The sequence below is a fragment of the Brachyhypopomus gauderio genome, chromosome 21 (assembly GCF_052324685.1).
Source record: "Brachyhypopomus gauderio isolate BG-103 chromosome 21, BGAUD_0.2, whole genome shotgun sequence".
NCBI lineage: Eukaryota > Metazoa > Chordata > Actinopteri > Gymnotiformes > Hypopomidae > Brachyhypopomus > Brachyhypopomus gauderio.
Genome location: NC_135231.1, coordinates 2,385,950 through 2,402,957, shown reverse-complemented (window position 1 = coordinate 2,402,957; position 17,008 = coordinate 2,385,950). Strand labels below are relative to the sequence as shown.

Genomic DNA, 17,008 nt, shown 5'->3' with positions numbered 1-17,008 from the left:
CCACCCTCTTCATCCCTTCCTCCACCCTCTTCATCCCTTCCTCCACCCTCTTCATCCCTTCCTCCACCCTTTCATCCCTCCCTCCACCCTCTTCATCCCTTCCTCCACCCTTTCATCCCTTCCTCCACCCTTTCATCCCTTCCTCCACCCTTTCATCCCTTCCTCCACCCTCCTCATCCCTTCCTCCACCCTCTTCATCCCTTCCTCCACCCTCTTCATCCCTTCCTCCACCCTTTCATCCCTTCCTCCACCCTTTCATCCCTTCCTCCACCCTCTTCATCCCTTCCTCCACCCTCTTCATCCCTTCCTCCACCCTTTCATCCCTTCCTCCACCTTCTTCATCCCTTCCTCCACCCTCTTCATCCCTTCCTCCACCCTTTCATCCCTTCCTCCACCCTCTTCATCCCTTCCTCCACCCTCTTCATCCCTTCCTCCACCCTCTTCATCCCTTCCTCCACCCTTTCATCCCTTCCTCCACCCTTTCATCCCTTCCTCCACCCTTTCATCCCTTCCTCCACCCTCTTCATCCCTTCCTCCACCCTTTCATCCCTTCCTCCACCCTTTCATCCCTTCCTCCACCCTTTCATCCCTTCCTCCACCCTCTTCATCCCTTCCTCCACCCTCTTCATCCCTTCCTCCACCCTTTCATCCCTTCCTCCACCCTTTCATCCCTTCCTCCACCCTCTTCATCCCTTCCTCCACCCTTTCATCCCTTCCTCCACCCTTTCATCCCTTCCTCCACCCTCTTCATCCCTTCCTCCACCCTCTTCATCCCTTCCTCCACCCTCTTCAGCACGGCTCCTGTCTAATTTAGGAAAACAAGCTCTTCCTTCACACCATTGCTGCCCCTGACTCAACACCTTGACAGCTCGTCACCGAGACGTTGGGCTTCACCCGTGGGCAGGAAAAAGTGCTGAAAGATGGAGGTGTGGAGATGTAGCGGGGAAGCTTCAGTGTGACTGCAGTCCTGAGGGTCCCACCCGCTCACGGGGAGCTGACCACGCCTTCTAGGGAGGGGAGGAGAGTGGGTGGTGGGAGGAGGGAGGGGCCACAGGAGGAGAGATGGGTACAGAAGGAGGGGGGGATACAAGAGGAGAGGGGGCGACAGGAGGGGGGGTACAGGAGGAGGGGGGGGTACAGGAGGAGAGGGGGGGGGGTACAGGAGGAGGGGGGGGTACAGGAGGAGGGGGGGGTACAGGAGGAGAGGGGGTACAAGGAGGAGGGGGGGGTACAGGAGGAGAGGGGGGGGTACAGGAGGAGAGGGGGGTACAGGAGGAGGGGGGGGTACAGGAGGAGAGGGGGGGTACAGGAGGAGAGGGGGGGTACAGGAGGAGGGGGGGTACAGGAGGAGAGGGGGGGTACAGGAGGAGAGGGGGGGGTACAGGAGGAGAGGGGGGGGTACAGGAGGAGGGGGGGGGGTACAGGAGGAGGGGGGGGTACAGGAGGGGGGGGGGGGTACAGGAGGAGGGGGGGTACAGGAGGAGGGGGGGCCTCAGGAGTCCCACCAGGAGCCTGAGCTAGTGGAGATTCTCACTTCTTCATCCCTGCCATTCTTCTTGCTCCAGTGTGTGTTTCTTCCGCTCCTTCCTTATGTGCTCTAAATATGAAACCGACATATTGACACATTCTTGTGTTTGTTTGTGCTGTATCTGTCCGTCTGTGTGCAGCAACGCAGAGCCACAACTTCCTCCAGACACATTCAGCATCTGGTAAGAGTCTCTCTCTCTCTCTCTCTCTCTCTCTCTCTCTCTCTCTCTCTCTCTCTCTCCTCTCTCTCTCTCTCTCTCCCCCCCCCCCCTCCCTCCTCTCCACTCCCCCCCCTCACAAGTGCCGTTCCAGTCTGGCAAATGTCCTGGCATTCCCATGTCCGTAAGAGAGGCGGACGGGATGAGAGATGGAGAGAGAACAGGTTTGCCACTAGGGTCTGAAACGTGAAGCTGGTTGGTGAGCTCACTGCACTTCCACCTGTGGCCACACACAAGTGTGATCTGACCACGTTTGTGTCCAGCGAGGTCTCAGTGCTCTGGAGTTGGTGGTCAGACTGGGAGCCTCACAGCCAGAGAACTCGTCTGTGGTTATGGAGAGAGAGTGTGTGTGTGTGTGTGTGTGTGTGTGTGTGTGTGTGTGTGTGTGTGTGTGTGTGTGTGTGTGTGTGTGTGTGCACCCAATGGTAGAAAAATAAGATATAATCATGTTTTGTGTGCATTTAACCAGTCTGAAGCCAGGAATTTTTATGTAAAAAAATAAAATAATAAATAACACTCAAAAAAACACAAAGGTTACTGAGCCCAAGGTTAAACATCACCTATGGTTTGTGTGTGACCATAACAATATGTGTGTGTGTGTGTGTGTGTGTGTGTTGTGTGTGTGTGTGTGTGTGTGTGTGTGTGTGTGTAAGCAGTAACATGCACATACATTTGTGTTAATGATAGTCCTGTAATCTTGATTCTTGTCCAGGGGTCCACCAAGTCTCTGACATACACCAAGCAGAGGAGTACTCTACCCAGGTAAGTCCTCCACAATAGCGCCCCCTAGCTGTCCCACCACAGCACTGAGGCCTTTAACGGCTTCAGCCCTTACCCTGCCTGCCAGCGCCTTAAGCCAGCTACCCTCCACAGACATTACAGATTAATGACCTAATCTCAGCCCTTGTTTATTTGCTCATAAACGTTGGAGCTTTATCAGCGGGCTAGAGCCTGTGGAGGTAATCTGGTCTGACACGGAGTGAGGAGTGATAGCAGGACCTGAGTCATCCCTCGGGCACGCGGCCGAGGACACGGCCCTCCCTGCACAAACCCACAGCTTGTCTGTTTCATATCAGAACCGGATGCTCGCGACCTCCACACCAATTAAACGTGTCTCAATGTGGTATTCGCTTTCTTCACACTGTCCAAGTGAGGTCAGTGGGATGGATGTAGTAAACGATTCATAAATTATTCTTGACACATTTTCGTTCTCCTCCCTCTCTGTTTTTCCCCTCTGTGCCAAACCCAAACACCGCAGGAGTTTCAGCGTGGACCGGGTGATGGACCGGGTGATGGAACGCCACTACGACTTCGACCTGACCTACATCACCGAGCGCATCATCTCCGTCTTCTTCCCCCCCCTGCTGGACGAGCAGCGTTATCGCCTCAACCTCAAGGAGGTGGCGGCCATGCTGAAATCCAAACACCAGGACAAGTTCCTGGTGAGCGTCTCGGGGAGTCACGTCCCGCTGTGGTGCAGCCGAAGCTACGGCGACCTTTCACCCTGCGCTCTCCTCTCCTCACGGGGATGTTCTTTTCTTTTCCTCCGCAGTTGTTCAACCTGTCGGAGAGAAGGCATGACATCACACGGCTCAACCCGAAGGTAGGCTTTTTATGGGTGTGATGTCACACGTTTACAATGATGCACAATGTAACATCGCTTGAAGGAACTGAGAGTTTGACCTCAGTGTTTTTTGTTATTACTGCTTAACATTCTCTCTCTCTCTCTTTATCTCCCTCCCTCTCTCTCTCTCTCTCTCTCTCTCAGGTCCATGACTTCGGCTGGCCAGACCTACACGCGCCTCCGCTGGACAAGATCTGTGCCATGTGCAAAGCTATGGAGACCTGGTTGAACTCTGACCCCCAGCATGTGGTGGTCCTGCACTGCAAGGTCAGAGGTCATGCCTTTTAGGGGGTCACATGGGTGGGCAGACCACGGTGTGAAGCTCCAGGCCTCTCAGCATGCAGTCAGTGTGGACATCAATCATACACCAGACCTTCCTTCATCCAAGACAGAAGATGAACAGAACTAGTTCAGATGTTATTACATTTTATTTAAGCTGTCGTGTATCTGTAATTAAAATGAAATCTCCCCCAGGTACTGAATAATCTAAGAGCTATTCTGCTGTAGATTTGTAATTTCTTTTGCTCCAGAATCCCGAGTCTTTGCTCTGCCACCGCGTTTAGAGCAGGGATGCGACAACAGATTCAGGTCATGTCCCTTTTCTTTTGAAGCTCCAGTAACCCTTGTATTAAATGCTGGTGTCTTCCTAAAGGGCAACAAAGGGAAGACCGGCGTGATCATCGCTGCCTACATGCACTACAGCAAGATCTCAGCAGGGTGAGGAGCTCCACTCCACACATTTCTCCAAATGGCCTTTGATGAGCTGCTTAGCTTAGCCTGGATGGGTTCACTGAGGAAGGAGATGACAGTAATCACACTCACGAGGCACGGGAAGACCAGGCATTAATAGATGGAGACTTCACATCAAATTAACCTATGACATGAAAAAATAGCTACGCCAAGAATACGCTCGAGTCCTGTGGACTGTTGTGTGTTTTCTTGTTTGTATCAACGTGGCTCCCTCTGTATACCCTTCTTACATTCTTGGCATTCTTTTGCTTTTCTTCCTCTCTTTCTCTCGCTCGGTCCTCTTACGTCGTTTGACTTGTCCTCTTGTGTCCACAGGGCGGACCAGGCCCTCAGCACTCTGGCCATGAGGAAGTTCTGTGAGGATAAGGTATCATCTTCCCTCCAGCCCTCTCAGAACAGGTTTGTTTTCCCGCCTTTTCCACCTCTGCGTTTACTCGCTGTCGGGGCATCGTTCTGTTATTGCTCTGTTTGTCGTTTGATGTTCTACGCTCATCTTTCTCATCTCTTTCTCTCTCTGTAGATATATATATTATTTTGGCGGCCTTCTGTCAGGGGCCATAAAGATGAACAGCAGTCCTCTGTTCCTGCACCAGGTCCTAATCCCCACCATCCCCAGGTTTCAGGCTGACGGAGGTGAGCAAAGCAGGGAGCCTGTCTGTGACCTGTCTGTTTAACCGGCACCGGTGTGAGCCGCTCGTCACGTTGCGGTGGACAGCTCGGTGTTAGTCAGGGTGACGGTGTGTTGGTCAGTTGGAGACTTCACACTGACAGACACACTCACAAACGCATCCCACCCCCACCACATACGGAGAGTGTTTGTTTTTAATCTCTCGCAGTGTGGGAGAGGGACTGGTGAGCGGAGCTGGCTCGTTCCTGTCTCCTTGTGTCTCCTGTTGTCTCCTGTTGTCTCACAGTTTGTTCTCCTCTCCAGGCTACTGCCCCTTCCTGAAGATCTATCAGTCCATGCAGCTGCTGTACACCTCAGGCATCTAGTGAGTGAGGAGATAAAGCTCGCAAGCCCCAACATCAGTTCCACACTGCAGTTCCTAAGAGTGTGTGTGTGTGTGTGTGTGTGTGTGTGTGTGTGTGTGTGTGTGTAGTGATTTGCAGGGATCAACAGGCAGGAAGCTGTGTGTGACCATTGAACCTGCCCTGTTGCTGAAAGGTGACATCATGGTGCGTGAGGCTGTTCGTCAAACTCACTAGGACATCTGGTCATCTAACCCGCAAACACACACACAGGCACTAATACATTCAATACACCAATATCAACAAATTCACTAGCTCAAAGAACACCTTCACTACTCTACTCAGCTTGTTAATCACCTTGTCAGCTTGTTAATCATGTACCTGTTGTCTCTTAATAAAGGTATCTCTCTCTCCCTCTAGGTTAAATGCTATCACAGACGTGTACAGATGGCGGAGAGGGACACGATATTCCGGCTCCAGTTCCACACCTGCACCATCCACGGAGCACAGCTCTGGTTCGGGAAAGGAGAGCTGGATGACGCTTGTGCAGGTACAGCACCGCAAACCGCAGCAGCCCAGAGATCTCTCCCAGACCCCCGAGATCTCTCCCAGACCCCCGAGATCTCTCCCAGACCCCCGAGATCTCTCCCAGACCCCCGAGATCTCTCCCAGACCCAGACCCCCGAGATCTCTCCCAGGCCCCCGAGATCTCTCCCAGACTCAGACCCCCGAGATCTCTCCCAGACCCCCGATATCTCTCCCAGACCCCCGAGATCTCTCCCAGACCCCCGAGATCTTTCCCAGACCTCCGAGATCTCTCCCAGACCCCAGAGATCTCTCCCAGACCCAGACCCCAGAGATCTCTCCCAGACCCCAGAGATCTTTCCCAGACCCCAGAGATCTCTCCCAGTCCCCCGAGATCTCTCCCAGACCCAGACCCTGGAGATCTCTTCCAGACCCCCGAGATCTCTCCCAGACCCCCGAGATCTCTCCCAGACCCCCGATATCTCTCCCAGAACCCAGATATCTCTCCCAGACCCCCTCCGTACTGCGTGTTCCACCGCCTCGACCCGCCACGGATTACAGAATGTTAAAACCTGCCACAAAGCATCAGAATGAGTTTTCTAGAACCTCCCGGGGTAGGTCGGGTTTCAACTGCGGCGTGACCCGTAGCTCTTGCTGATATGGGCCCCAGCAGGCCTTTCATTAAAGATCTGCGGACTACCAGCCCTCCTCCCAGCGGGTAACACCTGCTCACCACAGCTGTCTAATTGAGATTACATACACCAGCCGCATTCTCTGTAGGCCCCGTAATGGTTCAGCAGGGAATGGCCTTAAACTGCCTGAAAACGGCTGGGAATATTAAGCTTTTATCATTCTTACTCTGAGAGACGTTGTGTCTCACGGTTTCGAGTATAAAGAAACTCTGATTTGGCTAAAGATGAGGACTCGCGGGAGTTCACTTGAATGGCTGATGTAGCCGATTTCCTGTCTTCCCTTTGACACATTTGTGCCTCGTTACTCTCTGTAGATGACAGATTCCCCCCAGACGCCACCGTGGAATTTGTCTTCTCTTCTGGACCAGAGAAAATCAAAGGTCTTTTGCTCTTTCAGATTTATTAGGTTGAACTGCCATTACGTACGTTCTTGTAAAATGTTGGTATTCTAGAGATGTGTAGATTTATTCCATTAGATACACATATGTATATATTTCTATAAAATACACGCTCTCATATGACTATTAGTCTTAGTACTTTTACTAGATTGCTGTATTAGTGCGTGTTTACGTTGTAGCTCGTGTGTTTCAGGGCGCGAGTACCAGCGGAATGATCCCGCCGTCACTGTGGACTACAACACTGCTGACTCAGTGGTGCGCTGGGACTCGTACGAGAACTTTAACCTGCGACGTGAGGACAGTCTGGAGGGTACGAGACGGCAAACACGAACCTATTTACACACCTGCTGGTAACGCCCAGGGAAGGCTTTGGTAATGTGAGATGTTTGTACTTCTTCTAAGATATAGCACACACCAGAGGGCCATTGGATGGCAGCCTGTATGCCCAGGTGAAGAAGCGTCGGGCAACAGGCCTCTCCCCCCTCCCCTCCACCAATGGCAGTCCAGGGCGGAGCCCCGAGGAGAGGCCCACTCAGCTGCTGTCGGTCAACACCGACCTGAGCCAATCGTCGTCTCCGCCCGAGCGCTACGAGGACCCGCCCCGAACGGCCCCGCCCACTCAGCAGGAGAGGGAGGAGCTGGACCGGCTGCTGGGAGGGATCGAAGGAGAGAGGGCGGGGAGAGACCGCGAGCGGGAGACGGCCATTTTGGACGACGGCGAATCTCTGCCGCCGCCTGAGCGTACGGGCTCGCTGCGATTGGCCCGCTCGTGCTCGTGCCGGGCGGGGTACAGGTCTCAGCGCTGCGTGGAGCCGGGCTGCGACCGCCTCCACCGCCTGCCCAACGGGTGCTACCTGGAGCATGCCGCGCCCACCAACGGCCACACGGGGGCGCCCTCGCCCGCCATGCCGCCACTGCTGGGGCTGTGCCAGCACCACGGCGCCCACTCCCACCAGACCCTGCCGCCTCCAGACCTGCTGTGGGACCGGCAGCAAGGCCCCCAGCACTACCTGCACCGCACGTGCTCCGAGGGCCCCCCCCCCCCGCCACCTGTGCTCATATCCATCCCAGGAGCTCGGCCCCCACCCCCACGGCCCCTCCCCCGCCGGCCGACTGCTCTGCAGGGCGGATGAGTACGTCCCCTACCCCCAGCCCCACCACCCCCACCCGCACCACCACAAGCCGGCCGGCCCCTACCACCACGACGTGATGCTGATGGACGCCCTGCCTCCGCCCGGCTGCCCGTGCCGGGATTGCTGCCTGAGACGAGAGGACTTCCACGCCCTGCGGCTGGACAGAGGGGAGGGGCTGCACTGGGAGAGGGAGGAGCTTCCCCGAGAAGGCGGGCTGAGGCGGAGCAGAGAAGCTGACCTTCAGAGAGGGGCGGACCTGCACTGGGAGCGAGAGGCGGGGCTTAGGCGGGCCCGAGAGGCACCCCTCCACTGGGACAGGGAGGCGGAGCTGCAGTGGGAGAGGGAGCGGGAGGCGGAGTTCTGGCACAGAAGAGCCACCGTGGCCCCGTATGGCCCACCGGGTCACGACGTGCCGGCCTTCGCCTTCGACCCGCTGCCGGCGGGCCACCCGGCGTACCCAGAACCCTCCCGCTCGCACACCCACCTGGACATGAAGTACAGCAGCAGCTCCAGCGGCTACCAGACGCCCCACCAGACCTGCCCCTGCTCGCCATACCAGCCGTCTCCCTCCGAGAGCCGCGGCTACGCCTCGGGCTACCAGTCCGAGTCCACGTCCCCTCTGCCCTCCAGCTACACCTCCTGCTACGGCCCCGCCCACCACACCAGCGTCCTCCCGGACAGCCACGCGGAGTCCCACCCACAGCACTACGCCCCCAACACACACCCAGGTCAGCACGCAAACACGCACGCACAATAGATGTGGCCGGTGAACGTTTTTTGACTTTTGTGTCATCACACACTAAATTGACACAGAACTGTCTGATTATCTTCTGCCAGATGGTTCTGGAGGTCCCGGTGAGAATGTGGGTTGGCGGGACCATATTACCCATGGTTCCCTGAGACGCCTGCATCGAGATGCACGTGTTGCTTGCTCCACCCCCTCTGATATCTCTGGTCCGCCCACTCCGGTCCACAATAGTAGCCCCATGCGCACAGAAGAGAGGTAAACTGGGCTTTTAGTCCAAATGCAAAAATACTGTGTTGCAAACTGAGTGAAATATAGTCAGCTAATTCACCATGTATGTCCTGTCCTTTACAGCCCCAGTCTGAGCGTGCGAGAACAAGACGGACGATGTTCAGAGGTCAACGCTGACGGCAACATGTCCCACACCCAGGAGAGGGCGGAGTCTCAGCAAATAGAGAGTCCAGCCACCAAGGTTTCCCAGCCCTCTCCCCCTCAATCAAACTCCTCCCCTTCTCGGCAGCTCTCCACTCACTCCGCCCTCGCCACGCCTACTGCCGACACCCACCAACAAGTCCCGCCTCCGTCCGCCCACTCTCCCCCAGCCTCCCCTGTGAAGGACAGCCAGCAGCAGAGCGCCAGCCAGCCTGGCCCAACTTCAGCTCCGCCCACCCAGGAAGCGGGTGCCGCCCCCCCAGCCGTATCACCTGCCCACAGCGAGCAGCCACAGCCTGCTCCCCGGGTTCATTCCATGGCCCCGCCCCCTCCGCAGCCCGCCCCACCGACCTCACCTGAGTCTGGACCGCCCCAAATGCAGAGCAACGGACTGCCAGCGACGCCAGAACCAGAGACGCCTAGATCGCCCTCCTCCGTGCCCGCTTCGCCTCAGCCTGCCCTGGGCAGCCAGGAGAGCTCGCCCTCCCCAGAGCCTCCAGTGCCTGGTTTTGCCACTCTGGGCAGGAGGCTGATGCTGGGTGCCGACCTAGCTCCGCCCATAGTTCACGTGCAGGACTCCGCCCCCTCCGACGGCCTCTCCATGCCCACCTTCCCCCTCTCGGCCGGCTGCTACCCCGCCGTGGCCCCACCGGGTCCCTACGGGCCCGGCTCCAACACACAGCCCCCTCTCCCGGAGAAACGCAGACAGAGCTCCCTGCCTGGCTCACCCGGGGAGAGGTCGGGCACCCTGAGGGCATCGGCGGGTCACTCTCCGTCGGCCCAACACCACGTGACCTTCTCCCCGTCGGTGGGAGAGGTGTCGGGGGCCGGCGGGCAGGACGAGGGGCCTGCGGACAGTGACTCGGTCACCCCGGTCAGCGTGAAGTTTGTGCAGGACAGCTCCCGGTTCTGGTACAAGCCCGGCATATCCCGAGATCAAGGTGAGGCGTACATGGATTCATGTTTGAATCTAGCATGGCACATGTGCAGGTCTGAAGATAAAGGTCAGGTGAAACATATGTTCTTGTTTAAACAAGACACAAAACTTTAGCACATGTCCCAATTCGCAATGCGTTAAACCAATTTGATCTGCTTTTCACATTTCACAACACTGGATAAATAAACATTGCTGCTTGTCAGAGACCTGGATATTAACATTACTCACCAACCGACCATTATAGATAATAATAATAATAATCTTTATGTGTATAGCACCTTTCATACATACATGCAACTCAAAGTGCTTTACAGAATAAATAAAAAAGAAACATTAAAAGGAAGCAAAGATAAGAAGACAAAAAGAAAATGTTAAAAGAAAGAAGATAAAAATGAAACAAACAATAAAATAAAGTGAAAAATTATAAAATAATAGACAACATAATGTAATAAAGTAAATAAGATGGCAAAACGTGTAACTAAAGTTACAGTTTCTTTTAGCAGGACACTTGTGGTTTACTTTGCAAACTCTTATTTCTCCCCTAATTCTACAGCCATCGCTGCTCTGAAGGAACGGGAACCTGGTGCATTTCTCATTCGCGACAGCAACTCCTTCCAGGGGGCCTATGGCCTCGCCCTCAAAGTGGCCACGCCCCCACCGAACATCAGTAACCACAGCAACAAAGGTTAAGACACTCCCCTCCGCCCTTCTCTTGACAAGAATACACCTGAACACCAGCTGCTGTTATCATAACGCACTGATCAGTGTGAGGATTTAATACATGCTACATGGATTAATGTTGGAATGTAGCACATGTGCAGGTCTGACGACACAGGTCAGGTAAAACACTCTAACCAGGGGCCATTTCAAAAGTGTTAAGTGTTTCGTTTAATAACCAGGACTTGAACTTCCAAATGTCTAAAAGAAAAAAATGTTTTCCGTGAAGGAATGAGACCCATTAAAAGAATGTGTTCTTGAATGGGTTTTTCTTGGATTATAGTTCATGTAATCTGTAAAGATTTTGGAAATCCAGATGCAGTCAGGAATGAAGATAAAGACGTTTTTACTGATTCATTAATAGGGAGACGTACAGGCCGGCAGAAACATTTGTAATGACATGGGAGTAAAATTGTTAAGTGCCAAGATTACATTTTTGAATAATTTTAATACATGAAAAGAAATACCGTGCATCCAATTTTAAAGTGTTTGTGTATTAATGATTGAGTGTTGGTGCTCTGGTATATATTCAGCTCAGAATTTTTGTGCAAGTACAGTCTGTGTCTCAGGCGCCCTCTTGTGGCCACTTACCTCAGATATAATACAAGACAGGTTTGCACTCAAGAGTACAATTTTGATCTAGCAGATTAAATGGTAGTTGTGGTTTTCCTGTTTCCTCTGGATAGTGGGCGACCCTCTGGAGCAGCTGGTCAGACATTTCCTGATCGAAACCGGCCCACGAGGTGTAAAGATCAAGGGTTGCCAGAACGAGCCCTACTTTGGTGAGCAGCTCGGTGTCGTCCGGGTCAGACTCCAGCTGGGACGGGCTGCACCAGTCGTGTCTGCTGACTTCTGAAGTACCCGTTTCTGTTCCTCGGAAACTCCAAAAAGGCCGATTTAACGTGGAAATGCGTGGCCGGTTGAAGTCGGGTACCAGATGAAAGCGAGACGGCGCGTGTGTTTTTAGAGCTGTGGCCGTACCTGCTCCCACAGGGCTGTGAGGGAGGTTGCCATCTCCATCAGATTCCCCCACAGCCCCAGGCGTCCACTAGGACCTGCTGAAGTGCTCGTCCGTCCCAGAATTCAGCTCCTATTGGCTAAAATCCGCTGGGTTTTTCTGTGTGTATTATGTGGCATGAAATGGCCGCCGTAATGCTGTGTGCTTTTGCTCGCAGGGAGTTTGTCGGCACTGGTGTATCAGCATTCCATCACCCCCATCTCCTTACCGTGCGCTCTCCGCATCCCAGAGAAAGGTAAACACCGAGCACAGCTATTGGAGAGGTTTTACCGCCTCTCCCACCCCACCAAACAAACAAAACAAGACCCACAGCACGATCAGGACCGGCGTCTGTACTGCGGGAGGCACCAGAGGTCGAAGGTGCCAGAGGTGGAAGGTGTAGCTGTTCAACACGTGGACTTTTATTGGCTGCAATAGCCGATCGTGGTTTTTAGGAAGTGGCGCTGAAGTAATACTCCAGCCTATTAGAACACGGGGTGGGCGGAGCTTGAGCTGAGTGAGCATTTGATGCTGTAACGTGGCTGTTTTGGGCTCCTCCCCCCTGCAGACCCCATAGGAGAAGCGCAGGAGGTGCAGCCGCCCAGCAACATGAGCACGGCAGCTGACCTGCTCAAACAGGGAGCAGGTGAGGACGACCCTCCCCCACACCACCTCCTGCTTCCTCTCGTCCTCCTGTTCCTCCTCTTTACCGACCTCCTCCTCCTCCTCCTCCTCCTCAGCTTGTAACGTGCTGTACCTGAACTCAGTGGAGACGGAGTCCCTGACGGGACCGCAGGCCATCGCCAGGGCGACGGCGGCCACGATGTCGCGCAGTCCACGCCCCCCCGCCACCGTGGTCCACTTCAAGGTGTCTGCGCAGGGCATCACGCTGACCGACAGTCAGCGCAGGTACGACGTCAGCGCCGCTGACCCCTACGCGACCCCCTGCCTTCCGTTTCGGCAGTGTCGGGGCTCCACGTCTGTAGCAGCAGTCATGCGGTTCGGTCCAGCTGTGGCGATACCGGCACGTTGCCAGTTCTGACCGCGGCCATGTTGTTTTTGCAGGGTGTTCTTCAGGAGACACTACCCCATCAACAGCGTGACCTTCAGCAGCATAGATCCACAGGACAGGAGGTGGGCGGGCCGACGGGGCAGGGGGCCGGGCAGGAGCGGGACTAGCTCCGCCCCCGTCCTGGCCCCCAGCAGGGGGACTACAGGACTACACTGAAGCATGATGGGCTTTGCAGTGCTGTTGTTTGTGTGTTTGTTTGCTGGCTCGTTCATTGTTTGAGTGATTCATTTCCATGTCGTGCGATACTGTGACATCACCCTCATACGTGGAAGCTTTCATTGGGTGTTGAACGTTACATTCATTGCTTGACACGTGATTTTTACAACTAAAACTGAAGAACAATCGTCTGGCAGGTAGTGCATGAACAGGCTGCACCGTGTGTGTGTGTGTGTGTGTGTAAGAGAGTGTGAGTGTGTGTGTGAGTGTCACGGACAGAGCATGTCTGTACCTGTCTGCAGCTTTGTGTGTGCGCATGTTTCTCAGTCCGTCTCTCTGTCTCCCCACCGTAGGTGGACTAACTCAGACAGCACGACGTCTAAGTAAGTTGTGTGTGTGTGTTTCTGGGGTGGGGGGTGTTGTTTCCTACGTCAGTGTTGTTTATGTGCTGGTGATGCGCTTGCCATCTTGTTCATTGATTTCACACCATCAGTTTTGAAAATGAAAAATAATTTGAAATGCACCACTAACACCACCAAAATTAATATATTGACTGTAGTGTCTTAGTTTGAAAAAACATTGAGCAATAATTATTTTCTCCATCAGTCTGCACACACTCAAGGTTCTCTCTTTCTGGGTAGAGTGTTTGGGTTTGTTGCTAAGAAACCAGGCAGCGCGGCAGAGAACGTGTGTCACCTGTTTGCCGAGCTGGAGCCCGAGCAGCCCGCCACCGCCATCGTGAACTTCATCAACAAAGTCATGCTGGGTCCGCAGCGCCGCTAGAGGAAGAGGATGAAGAGGAGGAAGGCTTCACTCGCCAAAGACCAAAGACCAAAACCAACTGTCATTAAAGTGCTAGAATCTATTTTTCAACACTTTCAAATGCTGCAAAATAGAAAATGCATAAAGTAACAAAAATCACCCCCTAGCACAGAGAATGCAAATTAATTTCAAGATCGTTTGAACCAATATCAAGCACTGTTTGCTCAAGACATTACTGTTTCACATGCACTCAGAAAAGCAAAATGTTGTATAGAGGAAAGTTATTTCTGCAGCTGACAATCATGTATATAGTTTTGACATAATTGATAATTTGTATTTAACTATTTTGATACAACATATTTTAGCAGCTTATAGCTTTTTTATTTTTTTAAGCTTAACACGTTGCGGGGTGGGCATTGATTTCTTGTGTGGCCTACAGCGAGCGAGAGAGTGTAGTGTTATGTGTGGAGTGTTCGAGTGTGTGAGGCAGGGAGCGAGTGGTGAACTGGGATGTAGAAGTAGACAGGTGAGCCTCGCGCTGCACCAGGACCCCATGGAGGGCGATTTTAGTTCTGGAAGTCTAAAGGTGGTGTTTTTCTTTTTAAAGTGAGTAACTGTTGATGAAGTCGAGGCAGGAACTTAGTTTTTGACCCTCAGCCACTGTTGTAATGTTTTCGTCGGTTTTTCAGCAATAAGTGCCGCCAGGTTTATTGCTATAAACAGCTGCTTCCACGCTGTGGGTCAGTTATGTTCCTAAGGATTTAAAATAACTCCTGCTGTAGTGTGTAGTGCGTCATCCTATTGCGACGTAGACGAGAGACGAGTAAGGCAAGTTCTCCACCCTCAAATGTGTCACTTCATTTTCATGTAAACAAAAGAAACGAAAACAACCCCCCCCCCCCAAACTACAGAACGAGAGCCCTCAGCACGCTTGTATTTGAGCTTTTACTCAGTTCTGTTTTTAAAGTGCCATGTCTATTTGCGTGTACCAGTGAGTTAATGTTGCTTTGATTTTTAAAGAGAGGGATAGAAAGACATGTCCGACAGCTTTAATATATTGTATTCTATATTTTCTTGTTGATCTTTTGTAGTAATATATTCACACGCAGCTGACGTAGAAAGACTTCAAGGAGACATTTTTATGAAATGTATTTTTTTAAATATGCTATTTTCCCAGTATAAGCACACATGAAGAATATAATAAAGAAATGTAAAGATGTCATACCAAATTATTTGGTCTTTGTGGTTAATACAATGCTGAACCCAATCAGATGGCTTTATTAAATACATAAAAATGCTTGCTCACTTCCATATAGCTGCTATTATTTACCAAAAACCTTAAAAAGGTTCAATTTCAAAAAATTTTTCAAAAAATCGAACAACTACGAAAGCAAGTTCTAAAACAGAAGTGGAAGTAAACGTTGAATATCGATCCAGTCTGTCTTTACCCAAAGAGCTAGCCTTCTCCTTCCATTATTTAATGGATCAAGAAATATGCTCCATTAATATGCTCTATCTAGCAATATGTCTTGTTTTAGCTGGGTGCACAAACTAATTACACCTGCTAGCTTGAGATATTTGGCAAGCAACTGGATGAAAATCCTGGGGTAGATTTTCTCCAATACAAAAAACCTGAAATCCACACCTCATGACGGCAGTGGTTGATAAAAAGCAGCATGTTCTATGGCCCATGCATGGTTATTTCAGTAGCAAGTGAAATTTGCAAGATCATTTCAATGCAGATAATCGTCTGCAATGAATGGAATGAATAACTCGTGTGTTTTGGGTTTTGTTTGTTTAACCAAAGATGAGCCTCTGAAGTCACATGCCTTGTATGTTTTTCTTTATCTCCAACCATGTTTAAACATTACATATCCATGCAATGTATGGGACATTTGATACAGTCTAATGAGTCCCAACTCAACAGAAGGAAAACATTTCTGTAATGGTATATCAAAAGGGACGATGTAAACAAAGCACATATCATAAAAAGCATCTTCACTTTCACAATCTTTGGTAAGTTGTTGATATTTTCTATCTACAATTGGGGGGGGGGGGGGGGGGGGGGACCTACCAAAAACTAGACAAAAATGTTGCTCCACACAGACATTTGGTTTAGCTCCTTGTTAGTAAATGAACACATGAAACCTGCGTTTTGACTGTTCGTTTGTGGTGGTGTTTATGTGACTGGATACAGCATTATTCTGTACAAACACGTGGAGAAAAGCAAATCAAAAACTAATAATTAGAAAAACATTCATCATCAAGTGCTGGTTATAAAATGTTCCCTTTGGTTTTGGTTCTACCATGAAAATAAAACGAAAAGAAAAAAAAATGAATTTCAAAAGACATTCACGATTTCAGTGAGCAGACTGACAACAAAAGGGCAGACCCATATTTAAGGCCGAGTGTGACCCCCCCAATGGTGACCAACCACATAGTACTTGAGGCAGTGGTGCTCAAACATGGACTAAACATAGTTCAGCACATCGCAGAAGTGAGAAGACTCATAATAGTGAATCAGAGTTCCTGGAGTTCCTACGTTCGCTTTTACGGCAAGACGGGGGTGGGTGGGGGGTCAGGGCGGGGGGAGTCCTGGTCCTAGATGCTTCTAGTGTCAAAATGGCACTCGCAGTAAAACCGTAACATGAATCACCTGATTGAAGTGATGAGGTTTTGCAAGTAGCCAACGCAGGTGGTGTAGTGCTTATTTTAAGTGTAGACTGGAGACAACAGACCGGGCAATAGCCCTCCTCTATATCCTCTGCTAGTCTATGGGCTAACCTTTACAATGTAGCCATTACCTCTACGAAGAGAAGCCCTTTGTACCGCGGAGGTCATTCCATTGCATACAAAAAAACAACAGGTAGCTCCAAAGAATAAATAAAAAGGTTGTTCCCAAGTGGAATAGTTGTGAACTCAACTCTGGTTGAAACATTTCTCAGAGTCTGCTGGTACATGGTTTAGCTGTCAACTGAGGGGCTTCGGTTAAGAACTTGAAGTGGTGCGGGAATGGTCCCGAGCAGTGGCGGTGTTTAAGGAGAAGGCAGCCGCTCGCGCCGTCTGGGGGTGGTGCTCTTCGGCGTAGTCCGCGTCGTGAGCCATGTCTGGGCTGTGCTCGTCCCCCATCTGTGGGGACATGGAGTCCTCCACGTCCTCCATCTGCTCCACCTTCATTCCGCCGTGGTGCCTGCGTACACACGGCCATTCCGGGTCAAGCAGGAGGAACTGCAGCACTGCACACTCAGTGGCCGGCACAGGAGAGCTCTGCACTTTTACTGAGATTTGGGGGGGGTGTAATAATTTTATCTGGCTCCGGAGGTAAAAAAAGACGTTAACTGCCAGTACATTTAA

At 51.8% G+C, this 17,008-nt stretch overlaps 2 protein-coding genes across 2 annotated transcripts in view; one reads left to right on the top strand and one right to left on the bottom strand.

Annotated features, from left to right (window-relative positions):
- Positions 1-14,544, top strand: part of tns2a (tensin 2a) — a 40,262-nt gene extending 25,718 nt beyond the window's left edge. The window contains 25 exon segments of the mRNA XM_076984610.1: positions 1,668-1,709; positions 2,458-2,507; positions 3,004-3,187; positions 3,298-3,348; positions 3,514-3,636; positions 4,022-4,086; positions 4,435-4,518; positions 4,640-4,752; positions 5,051-5,111; positions 5,220-5,295; positions 5,509-5,638; positions 6,620-6,685; positions 6,897-7,013; positions 7,106-7,740; positions 7,742-8,564; positions 8,674-8,839; positions 8,936-9,954; positions 10,504-10,635; positions 11,354-11,449; positions 11,843-11,920; positions 12,233-12,310; positions 12,405-12,573; positions 12,730-12,798; positions 13,246-13,275; positions 13,534-14,544. Of these exon segments, the coding sequence (XP_076840725.1) occupies positions 1,668-1,709; positions 2,458-2,507; positions 3,004-3,187; positions 3,298-3,348; positions 3,514-3,636; positions 4,022-4,086; positions 4,435-4,518; positions 4,640-4,752; positions 5,051-5,111; positions 5,220-5,295; positions 5,509-5,638; positions 6,620-6,685; positions 6,897-7,013; positions 7,106-7,740; positions 7,742-8,564; positions 8,674-8,839; positions 8,936-9,954; positions 10,504-10,635; positions 11,354-11,449; positions 11,843-11,920; positions 12,233-12,310; positions 12,405-12,573; positions 12,730-12,798; positions 13,246-13,275; positions 13,534-13,675 (4,599 nt within the window). The 3' untranslated portion in view covers positions 13,676-14,544.
- A 244-nt stretch (positions 14,545-14,788) lies between these two features.
- Positions 14,789-17,008, bottom strand: part of foxp1a (forkhead box P1a) — a 29,358-nt gene continuing 27,138 nt past the window's right edge. The window contains 1 exon segment of the mRNA XM_076984611.1: positions 14,789-16,844. Coding sequence (XP_076840726.1) covers positions 16,643-16,844 — 202 coding nt within the window. The 3' untranslated portion in view covers positions 14,789-16,642.